Source organism: Excalfactoria chinensis, chromosome 18 (genome assembly GCF_039878825.1).
Source record: "Excalfactoria chinensis isolate bCotChi1 chromosome 18, bCotChi1.hap2, whole genome shotgun sequence".
Classification (NCBI taxonomy): Eukaryota; Metazoa; Chordata; class Aves; order Galliformes; family Phasianidae; genus Excalfactoria; species Excalfactoria chinensis.
The window spans coordinates 4,601,061-4,621,901 of record NC_092842.1 but is presented as its reverse complement, the minus strand read 5'-3'; the positions used below and the strand labels follow the sequence as shown (position 1 = coordinate 4,621,901).

Below are 20,841 nucleotides of genomic sequence, written 5' to 3'. Positions count from 1 at the left end.
CAGGGGGAGAAAAGACACGTCAAGTGATCAGTGTGTTCTACAAACAAACATAAAAGCTGAGCAGATTCGGAGATTTAGTCTAGGCAAAAGGCATTGAAGATTGCTCGCACATACTTCTCTCTGTATCTCTTATCTGTGCTCCATGGAGCCCACTTACACGGAGACCTGTTAAAGGAAGAAGTCTGTTCAGAACCCTCGTGGCACCCAAACTGTACTTTTTTCCCCCAACATGTTGGACTGAACACACACATTCCAGGCATATCTGCGATGTCAGCTGGCAGCCCGTTCCCATTAGCAGTTATCTCCCAGCTGACAGCCCTCAGACAGACTTTTTCCCCCAGCCCCCACAGATTAGATCCTTCTTCCAAACGTTAATGGGGAAAATATCATTAGACCAACTCATGCAAAGTGGGAACACATGCCCTGCTGGGCTTCCTGCAGGACTTTGCCTGCAGCAAACCAGCTAAAAACCAGACCATTTGGTCCTAACAACCAGTTGAAGATTATATTGCATGCCTGGAGGGCACAAGTAGCGAAACAAATAGAACCGGCTAACAACACGTGAGCCGTGATAATAAAGATGCTGTTTCAAACTACCTTACAGCAACCTGCACATTCTTTGACCTGAAATAAATTGGCAATCAGCTGTCAGGGTTAGACAGCGGATGCATCCCAGGCACACAGAATCCGGTAGGAATAAAAAAAAACCCACAAAGTTTGTGGCCAAACACTCCAATAAAACAGACAAAGAGAGTCGATATCATATTTCTGTGCTGTGTCAATATCTCTATAATAGTTCAGGGCCAAAATATCGACAACATATATATTTTATTACTCTCTCCAGCTCAGCGATGAGACAACTGTTGCGTTATTGACGCTGTTAGATTTGCCTTCGCATATTCTCACCCCGAATATAAAAAGCTCCAATTTGATAACTATCAATGCTGTAGCTGGAAAAGGTGGGTGATGTAATGGGGGATATTTGCTCTTGCTGATAAGCTGCTGCTGCAGAGTTGAGCAAACGTGATCAAACAAATCCAGAATCTCACCACCCTGCCCCAAACAGCACTCAGGTCTATTTCTGCCAAAAGCAATAGGTCTGCAGGACAGGACCAGGCCACTCGGCACCCCCAGGTGTGGCAAGAAGCTCTCCTAATGCTCAGCAGTATTTAAACAGCCATTTTGCATTTGGATTCACCTCAGCAGATCTCTTTGCAGTCTCTTACACTGCAGTTGCTGCCCACAAATTATGAGATGGATAGGCATCCTATAATCACATCCCAAAGTTCATGCAAGGAACAGAAGAGCCATCATTTTGTAACACCAGAAGACAGCTTCCTAGAGGAAAAGTGCACGAGCACAAGAAGCTGAATCAGGCAGACAGATAGAACACCTACTTTATATACATTTATTGAAACAATTTGATAAAAGCAATGGAAGCCCCTGTAATTAAAGCAGGAGACCATTCCCTCTGCACACAGATAGCCTCCAGGAGCTGTGAAGCAGAGCAGGTGGAGAAAGCTGGCGCGACTTGCTTTAAGTCAGATACAATTTCTCTCTATTCACAGGGAAAAAAGATTGCTGTGGCTCCTCGTCTCAACGATCTGAGGTTTAATTCCTCCCCTAAAATGCCCATTTTGCTGTGAAAGATGAAGCTAATAGAGAGGCAAAGCTGGGGCAGCACATGCCTGCTGCAGCACCAAAGCTGCCATCCCGTTCCCCCACCTCCCTCCTCTTGCTGGGGAGGGAGCTGAACTCTGACAAGCCACGTCCACGTTTCCCCCTTTTTACATCTATTGAGTACAATTTAACTGTAACTGCAGTCATTTTACTGCAAATAAGGAAAAATACTGAATAAAACAAGCACAATTTCCCGTTAATGGCACCTGCTGGTTGATAACTCTTCACTCTTCCTTAGGCTTCACCTTTAACTGAATTCTACCTAACAGACACTCTAAACAAATGCAGATTTTTTTCCACCCCATAGAACAGAGCAGTGCCTCCCACTAAATTAACGTGCATGATAGGAATATACAATGTCATCGAGGATATCCTCATGGCTAGAACAAAACCAGAGCGCTCCTGGAAAGCAGTGGAATGGGGCCGCACTTCACACTTTGGAACCCAAATGGGATCATCATAAACTTCAGAAAGCTGCAAGAAAGGTAATAATTACTGGTGTTGTTGTTCAGCCTTAAATATTGGCAGGTATTTAATTTAATGGTCCAAACCAGTTTTCCTGCCTGCCTTTCTTGAGAATCTTTATAGAGAATGCTCGCACCTTTAGACTGCCTTATTAAAGGCATGCACAGTTTTGAAGAGAGCTGCCATTTCGTGCTACACACAAAGCCTTTGCCAAGAGGATTTCTGTTACCTGGTCATGCTGCTGATGCATCAAAGAGCATCCCTGCTAACTCGTTAGGAAGACAGCAATAAGATTTCTTCGTGCCCATGAAAAGACGTTGGAGCTATGCAAGTTCTGCATACAACAGGATCATGTGTGTTTGAGCCCCCAGGCTTTAACACAGTCAGGTTCTATTAGAACAAAACCTATCTGGATGTACCGCAGAGGCCTGGGGAAGGCAGGGGGGAGGTGGTGTGGGGCTTCTTCAAGGTCTTGTCTTTGTTTCCCCAGACTCAAAGGGTGCTTCAGCCTTCAGCTACAGCACTGCTGCTGAACCCTAGCTACATCATTGGAAGCATCTTCAAAGCAGTTCACAACAGCGCACACAAAGGCTACTTCTGAGGTTCTGCTATCATTATCTTTCTGGCAGACAAGACCCCTGCTTCATTTGAAGCAAAGAAAGCTGCTTCTTTGAGGTTGGTTTAGCATTAAATAAACTTATTAAATTGTGCTAACTAGTAACTAGATGGACACATTAATTTGGATGGAGGCCAGGAGCTGCTGCTGACCATAGAGAGGAGTGCTGGGATCTATTCTCAGAAGCAAACCACAAGCAAGATGCCACTGGATCTTGGAGGGACCCCATCTCAGTGGTCCTCTTTTCCCCCTCTGGAAACATCCTTCAAAATGCAAGGAAAAAAAAAACCATAATAATTCTCAAACTTTATCTAATACCAGTAGGCCAGGTCACCAGGGTCAGCCCCAGCAGCTATTTGTTTTTGATGAATGTTACATTAAGGGAAATGCAAAAGGAACTCACGCTGTCTGGCCTCCAATACTATGACAAGTCTATTTTTCCTGGAAATGCTCTAAAAGCAGCTGAATTTGTTTTGACCAGCGCACTGTCATCCTGTCTTAAGACCACTTCCTAAGCTGACATCAATCAGCCGCGCCGGCAGCTGTTTACAAAAATGGACAGGCAGAATTAGATATCCCTGAAAGCCAGACAGTTCTCTTGTCACCTTAAATACTCTCATATTCTCTCAATCCATTTTTCCAGCGGTCTGAGGAACAGAAGTAATTTTTTAACAGCTACACAGGGCTAAGGGAGCAGCGAGAGCTGTACGTAGCCATGAGCACACAGCGTACAGAGGTAAACAAACAAGATTTACCACCACATTTGCTTTCAAGCTATCTGGAGTAGCAGAACGTATCCAGTCCCCCACACCGTAACATTTCCAAAGCATGCATAAAGACAGAACCCCTCTCCTCTTGATGACGATGGCCCCAAACCGTAGCAGGAGATGCAGCGAAGTGTGGGCATGCGGTCCTGATTTCCCTTGTTGGCAGTAAAAGATCATCCAAATGGGAAGTGCTTTCCTAATCTGGAAGTTACGGAACCTACAGATGTATGTGAGGAACGCTCAGGAGTCCAGCCACTCTGGGAAGCTTTCCTAAAGCCAATCCCTGCTACGTGGGGCTGCCTATCACAGCACAAGGAACCAGAGGTAAAATGCATTTACAGTGCGGCCCGCGGCGGTATTGACATGGTTTGTGTCAACACAAACAAGGGTCAGCAAGTAATAGTGCTAACTGGTAAAAGTTTAAGTACAAAGTCTAACCTGGGCTGTTATCAGGCACTAAAGCTATTTCATATATTAAAAAAACGCATTTAAGGACACCTTAAGAGGCTGGATTTCTCACGTTCTGTCTGCTGAATCGATGAAAACAAACAGTAGGACTAATGTTCCAAGTAAATGATTCCTTGAGGGCTACATGTATTATTTCTCATATCCAGACACTTATCCAAGCCAATCAGACAGCTCAGCAATCTTCAAATTTACATTGAATATTATTCAAATCAGTGGCAAAATAGAATCTATTCACATCTCCTGCTCCAACAACGTTTCAGGAATGGAAGAAACATCTTAAGATGAAATCCTTTGAAATAATGTCCACGATCAGACGTTTGCTTGAGAACAGCCTTAAGCAGAGCTGAAGCTGAAAACTGCTGGGAAGGAAAAGGCCAGTACATGTTTGCAAACTGTTTCTTTGCAGCTGGTCTAGCCTAGCAATTAGACCCACATTGAACACATCTGTTTGATCACAAAAAAGCCCAGCAGGTTTCACTGCTCACTGCTGGACTGCCCAGCACCTTCCTATGCAGAAACCAGCACATAACCATACAGCGACGCTCCAAGCTCACACCTACCAACCCACACTTTCCCAAAACACTAAACCGAACAAGCAGCAACCTCTTGCTCAAATAGAGACAATGCCAGAGAACAAAGTGTGTTATGGCATATGTTCAGACAACAGCCATGTTTGTAAGCCAAAGGCTCCACATAAAAGCAGCTCCTCCTGTGTTCCAGCACACTTTTCAGCACAAGAAGCAGACAGGCAGTATTTTTAGCCCTTGTCTTACAACAGCTTTTTATCAAACAGAAAAGAAATCTTTTCAAAATGAAGTGCTGAAGCTCTGCATATCTCCTCAGTACTCTTAAGTATATCTATGGAGGAAAGAATCAACCTGCAGGGCTATCTGTAGAAATACTAGGAGAGAAAGAGCCGGCTAACAGCGAGCAATTTGCATCTAAGCAGCAGCAGGTACCACAGTGCAGACATTCTTCTTGTCACAGAGCACGTTAGATTTGTAATAGCAGAAAACATCCATTCTAACATTTCTTCTTCCCAAAGACCAGAAACAGATTGTTTATTTTACACATGTAACAACTCATTATGTTTACCAGAATTACCCAGTAAATTATTCATTGGTTGCAGTCAACATTAAATGCTTCAGAGATTTAAGAAGAATAGTCATGAAAATTACGTTTAATATAGGAAGTTTCCTTCAAACTCAGATCAACTTGCATCAGCACTGTTTTTCCTTAAAATCCACGTGCAAGGCAAAGCAAAGGGAACATGACATCCACTCAGCTGCTGTGCTGTGACTCATGGAAAGAAGCAGCGGGAATACTGCTCCTATACACTGAATGAACTCAGAAAGCAAGGGACATCTTGCAGTGCGTTCCTGGTACTCTGCACACAGACCTCAGCACAATTCCATGGAGTACCCTCCCCAGACGATCATGGAACAAGACTAACCACAAAATCAGTTTGCTGATCTCCAGAGTTGAAGAACTAAGAAAGGAATCGCTTCACGTTACTATTATTAATGCCTACGAACCCAGCGCTATGCAAGACTCAACAGCACAGGGAATCTTGCAAACAAATTCTATACGCAACAAGTTGCATCAATTTCTGGTCTTAAAAAAAGACAGCTGCCACCACAGATGGATTTCAGAAGTAAATTCACAAGATTGATTAATCATACCCAGCTTACCTCCATCATCAAGGGGCCGTTTCTGCACTCCATAACCGTAAACTGATGGGTCCACGAGTGTTGTAGAATTATTCAAGTGAGGAATATCTCCAATTTTAGCAGCAATCTATAAAAATAGATGACAAAAACTCAGCATATTTGCAGTTTCAGCCACCGCAGCTAAACATTCCTTCTTTCAACAAAGCATTTATCCCAGTCCAACAATCTCTTGGCTTCTATTTGCTACATAGATGGCTTTATAAAAGTCCTAGGAAAGCAGTGCTTTATTTGTAAAGTAAACAGGCTTCCACATGGCTTTTGATATTTGTGTAATTAAGATTGCATTCACCCAGCTCCTCTTCCTGGTCATGAGTACGCATTTATTCCCTGTAATATTACATTCAGATTTGTTCATTCATTCAGCAGACCGCCGACAAATTAAAATCGAGTCCCCCAGCTTTGTCCTGGAGAAGCTGCCACCGTCATAGCAGTGTAGGAAGACATACATTTCTGCTGCATTCATGCATATCCAGATACACAGCAATGCATAGCTGCACATCAGTGGGGGGTGAGGGGAGTGGAGGGAGAAGAATGTGCAAATACAAAGCACAAGGACAGGTTTGGGGACTCCTGGTCAAAGGGACTGGATCAGTATGTGTTTACTGTACGAAGAATAAGCCAGTGGGCAAACTATCGGCCCGGAGTAAGTTTCTATTTCCTGCAGTATGAGCACGGCTAAGGCTGCCTGTGCTTCTGCTTCCAGCCCTCGGAGGAGTAACAGCCATTCTGGAGTGAGCTGGGAGGCAAGGAAGACACTTTGAGGGAGGAGACATTCAGGCATCACAGGATGCAAATAAAACAGGAGACACTCTGAGACATCACTTAATACAAGTGAAACATTAAACTTGTCTCTGACATTTGGGAGACAATTATATGGACTGATGAGACAGAGGTGAGCTCTTTGACCTGTTCTCCAGGCTAACCAATGCAAGCCAAGTCTGAGAGCCAACCAGCTTTAGTAGCTCGATTAATACACCCTTCAGGGACGGGCAAACCATGGCCCCACAGCACTCCTTGCCTACTCTTCTATAGTGCAGAATATAGGTGCAGAACAAATATGTTGTGTGTTGTACAGCACTCAATTCCTTTTCCAGCACAAGGATCCTTGCTAGGAGTATGATCTTGCTTTATTACACCTAGCAGATCACCAGAGGAGAAGCAAAAGGAATAGATGAAAAAAGAGCATTTTACAAAGATAGGCTTTAAACGAAGGCAAGGGCAAACAACAAATACAACTGAAGGTGTCTCTAAAATTCAGTTTTACTGCAACAAAAAGGCATCCACAGTAATTCTGGCTGTTGACACTATCAACTGCTGCAGCGGAATAAACAACTGCACAAGATGCAGAACCACAGGGTAGTGAAAAATGCTATATGAAATAACCTTGGAAGATTGAGGGCACTGCTTTTAGAAAGAATAGAAAATATTCTCGATGCCTTGTGTGGATAGGGCTCCAAGTTTTGACCATTTTCTTGTATTCTGACCACTCCTTCCCATTCTCCTTTAGAAACATAACAACTTGATTTTAATCAAGTGCCAGGAGCTGGAGAATAAATCCTTCCTACTTTAATAGGACTTAAAACTTGTTTTGAATGAGCAACTGGAAACGTAACACTGGACCATTAAACCCACAGTGTGGCTGATCTAGACCCCAAAAAGGAAGTGCTGCTCAGCCATAACTGAGCACAGGGACAAGCTACACAGGGCACATTGCACATCAGCATCTCCAAGAACCAACAAGCTCAGAGAAACATACTTTCTGAAGGCATGAACGCAGACAAGCCCTCGTCCACTCTGCACTAGGAAGCATGAGGAGATGCCCTGCTCTTCTGTTGGATGCTGTACTAAATCCATGCTTCCAGCCCCTGACTCACCTGCTTCCCCCTTGTTTGGGATGCAAAGGACTTTAATGAAGGTACAAAGAACACAGATACTTCCTGACAATTTCAATGCTGAAAAGGAGATTAAAGAAAACCACAAGGTTTTACAATAAACCACTGACAGTTTCAACATCATAACTTACAATCCAAACGTACGCCACTGAGATGTAGTCAAGTATAATGCACCCTGGCAGAATTTTTGATTTTATTTTGTGAAATCCCTTAAAAGATACTGAGGAAAAAAACCAAACAGAAACTGCTGATAGTTTGGAACTGAAATCACATGCCACACTTGGGCAGGGAAGAAAAGACTGGTCTACAAACATGAAGCACGTAGGTGTGAACAAGGAGATCCCCATCACCAGCGCTGCCAACTCCAAGAGCAGGAGAGCATTGCAAATCCCTACTTGTGCTTCACACACAGCCATCACCCCAGCTCACGAGCCTCAAACATAGGGCCAAACAGGAGAGTCAAAGCAATTCTCACACTATCAGCTTCTGGGATACGTGTATTTTTTTCCTTCCTTTATTGAAACTCACACCCTTATCTCCAAAGCCTCCCAGCTGCCTGGGATCACACGCAGACAACACACCATCTCAGTACAGTAGAGAAAACATGCTGCAAAATTAAGACTTAAGCTTTTAAAGTAGATATAACAGTTAAAATACATTTTAACTTCTTGTGTTCAACTTAGAATGGGAACCTCCGTTTTTACTACAGCTTCAGCAGCGAGATAAGCACCAAAGTTAGAACATAGCAAAAGTAAGCAGACCTAGCCCTTATCTGCCTAAATGACCTTGAGTAATGTACTGCAAGCTGCTGCTCCACACTGCTTTTGCCCCTCTGCATGTCAGTGGCTTTTTTTTAACCCAGTACATCCATTTTGTTAAGCTCTGAAATACTCTGAAGAAAGCTCCGCCAGCACACAACTGTTTTTACATTGAATACCCCCTAAATAAAGCCCCCTAACAAACTATTTAAAGGGCAGAGCATAGACCTGAGCTGTAAGATTGCAATAGTAAAGCCAAGAAAATCAAAAAAGAGTTGCTTGAGGTGTGCGTGTTTTCCTAATATCTATTTCCTTCCTTCTATAACCTTAACACCCTTTGAAAAAGGTTTAATGTCCAAACACTTTAAGACTCGGCCACCAGGATCTGCAGAATTCAGCTTTCAAAAAATGGCCTGGCTTCCAGGAAAAAACCTCTCCCTGCTGCCCTGCAAAACAGCAGCAACCAATCACATCAGCCATTCTAGAGAGGAGCAGGATATAGAGAAGCTGTGTCACCTGACCCTGCACATAGTTCTAGCACTTCTGCCACTCTTCCCACTCAAACACAACACTTGCATGACAGTCGTACCCCCAAAGCTCTGTAGGAAGCAGCAAAACCATCCACGCTCAGTTAATTTTCAGGTCACAGGTGGTTTTCCTAAATATTTCTGCCCTCTTGCAAAGACGTAAATCTGGCTGAGGAAGATCTGCAAAAGCACCCCAAAAGAAGAGTAAGTCTTACAATCTCTCTCCAAAGGGAATCAGAAGTTGGAGCCTAAGACTAGAAAGGAACGTACACACACAACCCATTGACTCACAGTAAGATTCAGACCACTTCATCCATGTTGAAGGTACCCAAGATCAGCCACTGCAGGCTGCTAAGCCACTGTCTTTCTTCTTCATCACTCCTGGAAACCCAGATTGAGGGTACATATGGCAGGTGACAAGAATTCTACACGTATCTGTACCAAGGGAATCACTAATGCACACCTTGTACAGATAGTGAGACTGCCAAGGAGAGAAGATAAGAATCAAACAAGATGCTGCTCTGTCAGTGAGAACTAAACCCAAGAACAGTCCAACAGAAATCAATTTTTATCTAAAGAAATGGCAGCTGTGCTTTTTTGTGTGTGCGATCCCATTACTGGAGAGGGGAACAAACATCCTTTCCCACTCTCCAACCCCAAAATGTCTCAGAAAAAAAACTACCATACCTGGGAGCAGCTGCCCTCACGTACAGATCAGTTACCACTTACAACCCATAAACTAACCCACTCACTTGAGATGTGGTGTGGAAGATGCAAAATAGACTGTCTCAAAGCTCTAGCATTCACTTGAGAAAGTCTGCTTTGGTATATCTCAAGTATTTAAGTACTACAGATGTCTCATTGCCACATCAGCTCACATCCCAGTGTCTCTGAAGATCACAGTTACCGTGATTGATCAGGAAAGTCTTCTCTGTCCTGAATTATTTAGTTATTACTAACTAAGCACAGTGTACCGCAGCTCAAGTTTACGGTAATGGCCCTCTTGAGAACTGAATTTAGTAGATTTGATTACTAGTCTTAAGTGCAAGCTTAAGCTTTGAAATAACTCAAAGATCAGATCGGAGATGCCAGTCCAAACCAGGAAGCAAGAGCTACAACCCAAATTTTTTCCTCTGCTCCCTCCCTTCTTAGAGCAAAAGTAATACTCTGAAAAGCTACAATACTAGGCAGAAGCAATACAAAAGCTGACATCCACATACTGGGCCATCAGGCAACCTGTTACACTGAACACAGTCAGTGAAAGCTCTGCCATCACCTCCGGAGAAATGTCAGTTGAAACTGCCTCTGCATCACACCTGATTCTCAGCCAGGAAGTGTCACTGCAGAGCTGCCTGCAGAGCACTATGTTTCTCACCCTACAAATACTAACAAAATAAAACAACATTCAACAGGCAGCATACAACACACTGCACAAGCACATAGGCCACTGCGCTCCCAAGAACACAAACAGAGAGCAGTTTTCTCAACAAGCTCATGTCCAGAATGAAAGGTAGCACGAAAGCTGCTGCTCTGCACTGCCTGACCTGAAGTTGACAGCTTTGAGGATTTTAAAGCATTTCAGATCAGAGCAGACTAACTTTGGTTGAATGCTGGGAGAAATCCAAAACATTCAAGTATAATAAACTTAAGATCAGCAAAATCAGAGTAAATAGAGTATCAAAGTATTCTTTATCTTCTCCATGTGTCAACGCAAGGCACCCAGACCTACAAGCATGATAAACAGCAGCCACAGAACACAGAAGTGACTTAGTTTTCAGCTAGCACTGCCTTAGCCTAACACGGCCCAAGATATCCCATCATCACACTTAACCTGTTACTGATTAGGCAGGTGGTATATAACGTGGTACTTCCAACACAGATTGGCAAGTAATTGATGATTTTCTTGTGCGCACACAAGTTATTGATAAGATTATTCAACTGCCAGCAAGCAATTATATCATCAAAACTCAATGGCATCATTGTAAACAAGAGGCCTTCAGTTACAGATGATCAGATCAAGACCAGCACACCTCTCAAATTAACTGCGCCAAGCTGAGGTAATAGGAAAGCTTTCAGATACTGCACACTGTCAAGGCCATGATGCTGCATTAGCCACTGAAAGAAGGGATGCGCTTGGCCTCACCTGGGAGGCAGCTACCACAACCCGCCCACTGAAACACTTTTGTTAAGAAGCAAATGAGCAGATGAAGGGCAAACTGGCTTGGGAGTTCTTCTGGGAAGGTGCAGGGTGTTCCTCTGGAACAGCGAGTGCGTCTGTACGCTTTGCTGCAGACTGTGCAGAACAGGATTTGCTGCCACACTGATTCACAAGTGAGCCGCAAGCGACGGTAAGCCACTCAGGTCCCACCAGAGCAACTGCTTGAAAGGTCCTAGGGTCCGCATTAGTTTCTTCAAAGTTTCTCATTTAAGTGAGAAAAGCAAGTCTGGGAAACAGGAGATACTTGCCACCTGGCCTGCAACATCAGAAAGAGTCAAGTCAGTCTTCCAGCAGCAGGCCTGGCATTTGGTTGTATCACACTTTGTTACAGTGTGCTTACTGTGTGCTTACTGAGTACGGCTCGATCAGAGCTGGGACATCCAACGTGAGGGGAACAGAGCCCAAACCACAGCAAATCCTCAGGACATCCATGCAGCGGAGCTACAGCTACTCATCCCCGAAGCCCCCTTCCACAAAGCGAGACGCAGACAGGCAGCAGGCATCCCGCCTTGGGCACAGAGGTGGTGATGGCTGCGGATCCACAGCTGCTGAGTGAGCCCAGCGATTGCCGGGGGAGCAGCTCCCACCCCCACCCTCCCCATTCCAAGCACAGCTCTTCCACACCGGGGCTGCTGCTGAGCCTCCAGCCTAACGAAGGCCTCACTCGCAGACAGCCCGCAGGCTCCATGCAGCTCCCAGGACCCCGCCGCAGCCCCTGAGCAGCACTATGAGGAACGCTCGGCGGGGCGGCGGCCCGGCCCCTCAGGGCGGCCCCGCGGCCTAGCAGAGCCCCGCGGCCTCCTCCCGCCCCCCCGGCCCGGCCCTGCCCTGCCCGGCGCTCACCTGCCGGACCCGGTGCAGGGCATCGACGAAGCCCTCGGGCTTGATCCCTACGGGAGCCGCGCTCTGCCCCTGCGCCAGCTCCGCCATGACACGCGCCCCGCGCCCGCCCGTTGACGCCGCCGCCGCGCCGTCCCGCCGCTCCGCCCGGGGACCCGCACCCGGAAAGGGAAAGAGCCCCCCACTTCCGCCGGAAGTGGGCCTAGGGGGCGTGGCTCAGGGAGGGCCGGTTGTGGGGGGGGGGCGGTGGCGTGGAGGTGCGGCCGGGCCCGGTGCGGGGTCTGGGGGTGGCGGCGGGTCGGGGCTGCCCGGCTGCGTTACGGAGCGGTCCCACGCGTGCAGCTGAGGAGCGTGGCCCCGTGGGGCCGGGCACAGCGCTGTGCGTGCAGCCCTACTCGGCTTGGGCTGCACAGGGCCCCGTCTGCAGCGTTGGGCACCTCCAGGTCTTGCTGCCCTCTGAGCAAACAATTGCTTCTTTATGTTTAACCTAAAACTCGTTTGTTCGGGTTTTTTTCTTTTTTTTTCTATTTAAAACCATTATTCCTTGTCACGATCCCTGCTGGTCCTTCCCTGTTTACCTGTGGGCACTGGAAGGATGCAGTGAGGTCTGTCCAGAGCCTCCTGCAGCCTGTCCACCCCCAGCTCTATCTATCTATCTCCATACAGAGGTGCTGCAGCCTCTATTGCCCTGCCCTGGACCCACTGCAGGAGAGCCATGCCAAGCTGGATGTGGCTCTGGGCAGCCTGGTCTGATGGTTGGCACCTGTGCCCATAGCAGGGGGGTTAAAATGAGGGGATCATTATGGCCCTTTTATACCCAGGCCATTCTATGATCTGTACCTGTGACCCCCAGAGCTGAATGCTGCTCTAATGGCATCCATCTCATCCCGGAGTTTCCCAAAGCTGCTGGATCAGAGTGTTAAATTCAACAGTCAAACCATCATCCAAATGTTGGAAGTTCTTGCTGCTCTCCTTGGCTGTTATGTGCTCTTTCCAGCACTGCGTGCTGCCTGAATGCCAACATTTCCTCTTCTCCCATCATTGCAGATCTCATCCCTAAGCAAAAAAACTCCACCCTATTTATATGGGGGCTTGATGACGGAAGGATTTACATCAACCAGGTGCATGCATCTGCATCAACAACATCTTTCATCCACGTTCTAGTGGTTGGCAACCCTACCCACAGCAAGGGTTGGAGACCGATGATCTTTAAGGTCCCTTCCAACCTACACCATTCAGTGATTGTATGAAATGATTCAATGATCGAGGCTGTTTCTGCAGCCGTGGCAGAGAGCGCTCAGATCTTCACTTCTCACTGGGATGAGGGATGGTCCGGGTGCCGGCTGCTTGACAAAAGGTGTTTTGGTTGACCCTGGGGAACATGAGCAAGATGTAAATCTCTGCAGGCAGATGGAGGAAGATGGAGCCCAGCAAAGCAAAGTAACAAGACATCAGGCAGCAGCAATTGAAAAGGAGGAAATTACAGGCCTTAAACACTTCCAGAAACAAATTTCTGATGTAAATCTTCCTTTTGAAGAGGAAAAAAAAAAAAAAAAAAAAAAAAGCCAAAGAAAGGAGTGATTCTATGCCTCCATCACCCTTCTCCCCCCAACTGTCCCTGCTCCTGAGACACACACACCTTCACACACACACACACACGCACAGAAATTAGTTGTGACAGCTGAAATTCTCTTCTCGTTGGACGATGTTTGACAGGGTGCTTAAAAAAAGAGAGAGGGGGAAAAAAAAGGAAGAAGAAAAAGGGAAAGTGGTTTGGTGTCGCGTGGGGGAGGTGGAGGGGGGCGATGGAGGGGGGGGGGGGGGATTTCAAGTGATACAAGACGCATAATTCAGGCTTCTTGGATTGCAAAAGCCCCTCTTACCTAAAGGGCCTGCTGCCTTTATTTTTATCCAAATGGCTCAATTACTGCAAAGCCCCACAGAGAAAATTATGGATGTTTGCCTCTATTTTTCTCCCCTTGTCTCGACAACTGGAGATATTTTGTTTTGCTTCTTTCCATCTCTCTTTTTTTTTTTCTTCCTTTATTTTATTTTTTATTTTTTCTTTTTCCCTTTGGTGCTGATGGGTGCGGGGGCTGGAGGGGGACAGGGATGGGGATGGATATAAGACACAGGGGATGGCGCATGGCAAGTGGTTGCCCTGCCACTGTTGCGCCACCTGTTCTTATCTCCATCTCCCACCTTGCACCTTTTGCTCCTTGCATCCCCCTTGTCCTCTCCCTCACTCTCACCTTTCCCTGAGTCTTCTCCCCCTTCCCTCTCCCTTCTTTCCTTCCCCCGAGTGCCCCCTCCCTGTGCCTCTCAAAGCCACCATAATAGCAGCTTGTTTGGCACTTCACTTGGTCTCAATGAGAAAATTTCCCCCTCTCCTTCTTTTTGCCTTCGTTATTTCCAAACCCTGCAATAGCTCCTTTGCTCAGGGCTGCAGGAAGTGCCCATTTTTCAACATTTTTCTTTGGCTTATGTTTGTCATCCACTGAATTACCGCACCGGGGAGTCCAGTCAGCCCGACACCGGGCCCTGCTATTCACGCCTCTCCTGCTCCTTGAGATCATAGAGGGAGAAATTAGTTATTTATTTCCAGCACCGCCGTGGTGCCCTTTCCAGCAGAAGTGTTTGTTTTGATTGCTGGCTTCAGAGTCAGGGAGGAGCCAGGATGGAAAAGGGTCCCCAGCACAGTGAGGCCCTGCAGGTCCAGGTCACTTTGTCCCATGGGTACATCTTGTTGTCCCCAGGATGGGTGTACCATGCTATGGGAAGGAAAATCCTGCTCCAGAACAGCCCATGGTCAAGGAGGTCCCATCCCCCCTTGATGCAGCTCTGAGGTCCTTCTGCAGCTCAGGTTAGGTGCACCAAGGGAAGGGCAGCAGCAGTGGTCTGTGTCAACATCACGTTGTCCTAACCCAGGGTAAGAAACCCAACAAAGCAGGGATGTTCCCCGCTGTGGGAAGGCTGGGATGCTGTGGGTTGCACCGCTGGCACCTGTGCAGGACCACAGTCAGCTGGACTGGGTGCCACCAGCCAAGGTGTGAAGGACGTGGCATCAGAACAAGGGCCTGCCTGAGCAGGGAGCTGCAGCTTTAAAGCAAGAAGAGGAGCAGCAGGAAGAAAAAAAAATTGGCCCAGTAGGTAGAACTGCTATTTAAGTGCAGTGAAGAAGCGAGCACAGGGAATTATAGGAGAAATGATAGTGGCCTGACAGCTGCCATTTCCCACCACAAGTCTCCCCTAATGGAGTCCTAATGTAGTGGTGGGCTCCTCGCTGACAGCCCAGCCCCAGACCAGGCTAGTCTTTGTGCTGGTGACAGATGGGACAGTCCTGCAACAAACCTGTAATCCTCTGATTTTTGCCGCCTCTGTTTAACCCTTTCTTCCCCTGGCACAGCTCACCGCCCAGGTGTGCATGGAAACCCCCTGCCCCACTGCAGGGTTGCTGGGTCCTTGTGCCCCAAAGCATGGATATGGGGAGCGGATGGCAACCTGTGGATCCCTCTCCCATTGCTCGGTGGCTGTAGGCAGGTGGCAGAGCTCAGGATCGGGACTAAACCAACACTGCAGCGTGGCTCCCTGTGAGGAAAGTAAAAAGGCAGAGCCTCTGCTGGCTGCATTCCCTGTGCTGTGCTGCCTGTGTGACATTTATGTACGCAGGTGAACCGGTGCAGGTGTGCTCGCCGGGGGGGCTCTGGGCTGCCTGCCCAGTGCAATGGCTGTGGGCTGTGCCACCAGCCACAGGGGATGGCAGTGTGAAAATCTGCCAAAGTTTTCTGGCAGGGAAAGTAACGCTGCTCTGGGAGCATATTGAGATGTGCTGAGGGCTAGCAGGATGGATGGATGGAGGATGCTGTGGCACAGGGGACACAGGCAGAGGTACACTCTCTCCCACGGGGATATAAGGGGAGAGATTAAACACCTGTCGATGTGTTCTCTCCATATTTCACAATGATGGACCCAAAGCATCCCTGGGGAGGGACTTTTGGATGCTCCATTAGGCAAAGGGTCAATCCCCTCCACCTCAACCCCATCACAGAGCATCTCCAGCAACCAGCATCTTTGTCCCAGGGCAAAAGCTCCCTGACTCCACCAGCAAACCCCCATCCCACACTCCTCCCCATAGGGCTGGTCCCATAGGCAATGGGGTTCTGAACATCCCTTGCCCCATAAGCCCAGTGCTGTGGCAGCTTCCCACCCTCCCAGCAGGAGAGCAGCAGCAGTGTGCGCAGGTACTCAGCACAATTAGCCAACAAGTGGCTGTTTTGTGAGGGATTGTTGCTGATGTGTTTTAAGTGGCTTTCTGAGTGGAAAATGTTAGGCGTTGGAGAGGATGGCAGACAAAGGGGGGGATGCATTAGGTTTTATTGGTCTGGTTTGCACACATCTGACATCACTCTATTAAGCAAGTTCTGCCCAGCTTAAGGGGAAAATGAAAGATAAAGCAAGAAAAAAGGGGCCGAGGGCATGGGGCGGGGGGAGCGCCAAGGATTCAAACAGGCAAGTGGGGGCTTAATAGCAGGAGACACTGCAGCAAACTGTGTCAACCAGATGGGACCCGGGTGCTGCAGGAGGAGAGGGGAATTAGCCAACCCGCGCTTTGTTCCAGCAGAAAGCATGGCCCTCTCCCCCCAGGAGCTGCCTACGTGTGATATAATACAGCCTCTTTCAGCTGCTAAGCTGGCCAAGGACAAAAGTCACCAATAAATAGTGAGAGGGAGATGCTGAAAGCAAAAGGCAGAGCTGCCGAGGGCCATGCGTGCTTGTTGGGCTACCCAGCATGTGAACATGGGGACCTGTGCCAGGCACATGGTGGCAGGGCTGGAGGTGACACCATGGATGGTTCTGGGCATGGCAGCAGGGCATGGAGACACACTGCTAGCCTTGTTTTCTTTGCCCTGATTCCCATAATGCCGATAGGGATGGAAGAGTCCTCTTGGGGATAGGCTGGAGGGTGAAGTCCCAGCCCTGTCCCAAGCTGCTGCTTGGGGATGTTCAGTCGATGTGGTCATCCACAAGGCACCATGCACCGTATCCTACACAACGGTTAAAACAACAAATCCTCACCCAGCATCAAGAAACACAAGCCCCTGCTTCTGCTTTCCCTGCAACCTCAGCTCCAGCATCTCATTTCTCCCTTTGCTCCCCAACCTGGCAGCTGGACACATCTCCCTGGGAGCCACTAATGTGCTGCAATAAGGAAAGCCCAAAGCCCTTTCTCTGAGCTGAAATCCAACTCAGAGTGGAGTCATGCAAACAAGCAGAGCACCATCTCTGCACCCTCAGGGTCTTATGGAAACACCAAGTGCACCTGACCTAGAGGAGGTGCTGGATGTTGGGGTCAGGGAGCTCAGCTGAGACACTGAGATGGGCCAAGGGAGTACTGGGAGCCTTGGGATGCCCCATGTAATGCTGAAGGGCTGGGGCCAAAGTGCTTTTGCCAAAGGGAGGTAAAACCAATCGATGAGCTGACATGCTGACCCTGGTGCTAAGGCATAAAAGTTTTAATGCATGACAGTAAATCTGGGAGTGGGGCATAGGGCAGATGGCTTGGAGGGGGACGGGGAGGGGGGATGTGAGGGGATGAGGAGAGAGTGGGAACTCCCAGACATAGGACCCAAAGGCTGACGTGGGATGGACAACGCCTCTGCCAGGACAGAGGTGTCCCAGTGGCTGAGTACAACTCCCCAGCAGTCCCTGTTCCAATGCACATGCCATGCTCTAGCATTGGGGACAACTGGCCCATTGGCATCACAAAGTTTCCCCAGCCCTACTGTGCCATTCAGTGCACAGGGATGGGCCAGGTCCTGGTTCTCATCCCCTGCAGATCCAATTACCACCATCTAATATAAAATACCTGTCCCTTCCCAGCCCCTTTCCCACTGCTTCACTCTGGTGGGGGGATGCACCAAGGACCCCCCTGGCCGTTGTGATGGAGTGACCAGATGGGCACTGGGCAGCAGATCTGTGGGTCCCTTGTCTCCCCCGAGCCAGCCGTGCTTTGACGCCCTGTCCCCCTGGGGCAGCCTTTTGTCACGGGTGTGCAGAAGGGCCCCTGTGTCCCTCTGATCCCCACCGCCCCCAGCAGCATAAAGCTGGCTTTCAGGGACCTCCACACCACTGTTGGGAACCTCCCAGGGAAGGAGCAAGGGCTCTTCTTGTTAAACGGGGACACAAAGCCACCTTGTTAAGGGGTTTACAAAGGCAACCATCTCCCCCCCAGCCTGGGAAGCTGGCGGCCGGCGGCTCCCAACCTCACCAGAGGATGGCTTTCCCTTGGAGAGACACAAACACTGCAGTGCTGTGGCTCTGTGAGCTGTAGGATGGGCCCCTTTAACCATTTGGAGCTGAATCTCCAGAGGGAAATAGGAAGCAAACACCCACCACATGGAGTGCTCTGATTTGCCCTGTGGCACAGCATCCTCAGAGCAACCTGCCCCAAACTACACAGGTGTTTTTATCCCCTCTATTAAGAAAGGTGGAAGTTCCCTCCCATCTACCCTGCAGGTAGGGACGTGAAGTCCCATTTCCCTACGGAAGGATCCCATTTTCCACCCAAAGAAATTGAAATTAAGCATCAACCCCAACATCCTCCTTGTCCCCACCAGTTTTCTCCTAACACCCATCTGTTCTTACTCTGCAACAAAATGAATGGGATCTCTGGCACAACCCACACGGGTTCTGATCATGCTCCTTGCTGTGATGCCCCCCCAAGCTGTGCAGTCAGCATCCAAGGGCTCTGCACATCATGGTGCACATCTGACCCCCCCCCCCAGGACACGCTGCCCAGCCCTGTGTGTTATTCAGAGCTGTTTTTAGCAATGTTCTCTCTAAAATCCACGTGCATATTAAACCTTAAACCCAGTAATTACCTCTACCTTCAGAGAAACAGGAAAATTGATTTTGCCATAGTGATGCAGCAGGCTGCAATAGCCGGCGCTGGCTGGGCGGCTTTTAAAAGTCAAGTCCAAGCAGGCATGTACAGAATGCTGGGAGCTGAGCTGCCCTGGGCTGCCCCTGCCTTCTCCTGCTCCTCCCAGCCCCAGGAATCCCCACTGGAACAAGCTGCCCTTGAGGACACCTGTGAGCAGCACCTCGGGCTGAGCAGTCCTCATGGGGTGATCCCAGGCAATGAGCACATTGCCAACAAAGCCAATTCAGCAGCTAGGAGCTGATTCGCCTCTGCTTTTCCCTGTAACACATGCTTGCCTCTCACCTACGCTTGCAGGTGGCACTCCTGGCATTGTCCCCACACCTTCCTCCTCCTTCTTCCTGCAGAGATGACATCCTTGGGGAGCAGGACTGGAGGAGATGTCACCTTCTCTGCATTGAGAAAGCAAACATGCACTGCCACGTCCACTTGTGCTGCGTGGTCCTTTGGGTGGTGGTGCCACACCAGGTGCAGGTTCTGCACTGCAGAGCCCCTGGGCCACCTCTCTACAGGGCTGAGAGTGGGACAGTCCCTTGCAGTAAATTGGACTGCTGCAGCTTTAAAGAGCCACGCGTGCTCCTTGGCTTGCTGCAGGGCCGGTGGCAGCAGGGAGAGCCGAGGACACCTGCGGAGATCCTGTACAGCTGGGGAAGATTAGCCTTTTCCACTAGACAAGACCCATTACCATGTTCCAATATACCATCACTTCCGCTAGGAGAGCCTGCAGATGAGATATCGATTGTGGTGACCCCGGACCAGCCCTTCCCTGGAGCCTGGCAGGGTTGCAGAGCAGCCCCACGGCATGTGGGCACATGGTGGCTGGTGCCCAGGCAGGGGAGAATGGTGTAGATGGGGTGTCCAAAATGTCATCCCATAATGGCTCTGCTGGGGAGCTCCTGGGTGGTGTGGGTGCATTGCGCTGCTCACCCTGCCATTGGGCAGAGCAGCATGATGCTCAGCCCCACCAGGGATGCTGGGAGTCCATCAGGAGAAACTAAGCACAGGGATTGGAAGGACTGATGGTAATTCAAGTGGTACAGCAATTAAACCTGGACTTTGACTCACAGCATCCCATCACATCAGCCCTACATGGCTGTGCTCAGTGCAAAGGGCAAGTGGTTGGTAGGGTCTCCTCTATCCTGTGATCCCATGACTTCCAAGAGCCCATTCCCCCTGCAGAGCTTGCACCAGGTCTGAGCTGGCTTTTCAGTGCTGGCACACTCTGCTTTCCCATCACGCTCCCTTTACCTCTTTGCTCTTACACCAAAGCACCCAGGACAGGGCACAGCCCCACGTCCTCACCCTGCAACAGAGACCAATGGAGCACAGCATCTCCCAGCACCCCATGTGGGTCAGACAGGCTTCATCAGCCCAGAAACCCATTCATCCCCCTCTCCTGACAGCCTTCCACTGCTTTCTCCTCCCAAGATGGTAGCTGCCAGTAATAGCAGGGAAAGTAACATCCAAGCTGGGAAAATAACATGTTATTTTCCCAGCGGTGATGTCAGAGCTTGTCACACTCGCCAGCTCGGCAGCAGGGCACGCCTGGGTGTCCCCATGCGGCCATTGGGGCTGGGGCTGAACAATGTCATCCCCTTGGATGGCACAGGGCAGGGGATACCGACCTTTGGGTTCATCCCCATCCTTGTAGCACAGCAGGTGGGATTAGAGTGTTTTCCATCCCCACATCGCAACCTTGGCACCATTGGTGCCCAGCTCCCAGCACCGTCCCCACCACCTTGCTGAAACCCTCAGAAGGTTTCCCCCTTTAACCAAACTTTAGAAGGTTCTCCCCATTTTCCCTTCCCCGAACCTTATCTCCATGCACCAAAATGAAGACAAAAGAGAAATAACCAAATCCTCCCTTGTCCCATCACCCAGCCTATGGGACGCCACCACTCCCCCATTCCCAATGGTGACATAACCCAAGCAAACATCCT

General features: G+C 48.9%; 1 protein-coding gene across 6 annotated transcripts in view; it reads right to left on the bottom strand.

Annotated features, from left to right (window-relative positions):
• The window catches only part of FUBP3 (far upstream element binding protein 3), a 36,148-nt gene extending 24,013 nt beyond the window's left edge, over positions 1-12,135 (bottom strand). For 3 of the 6 annotated variants that reach the window (XM_072352741.1, XM_072352745.1, XM_072352742.1), the window contains exons 1-3: positions 11,965-12,135; positions 5,688-5,793; positions 115-165 (exon numbers count right to left, since the gene is read on the bottom strand). In XM_072352741.1, coding sequence (XP_072208842.1) covers positions 115-165; positions 5,688-5,793; positions 11,965-12,051 — 244 coding nt within the window. In that variant the 5' untranslated portion in view covers positions 12,052-12,135. The remainder of the gene's footprint in view (positions 1-114; positions 166-5,687; positions 5,794-11,964) is intronic. The other 3 variants (XM_072352743.1, XM_072352746.1, XM_072352744.1) reach the window with 1 other exon arrangement.
• Between the last annotated feature and the right edge of the window lie 8,706 nt (positions 12,136-20,841).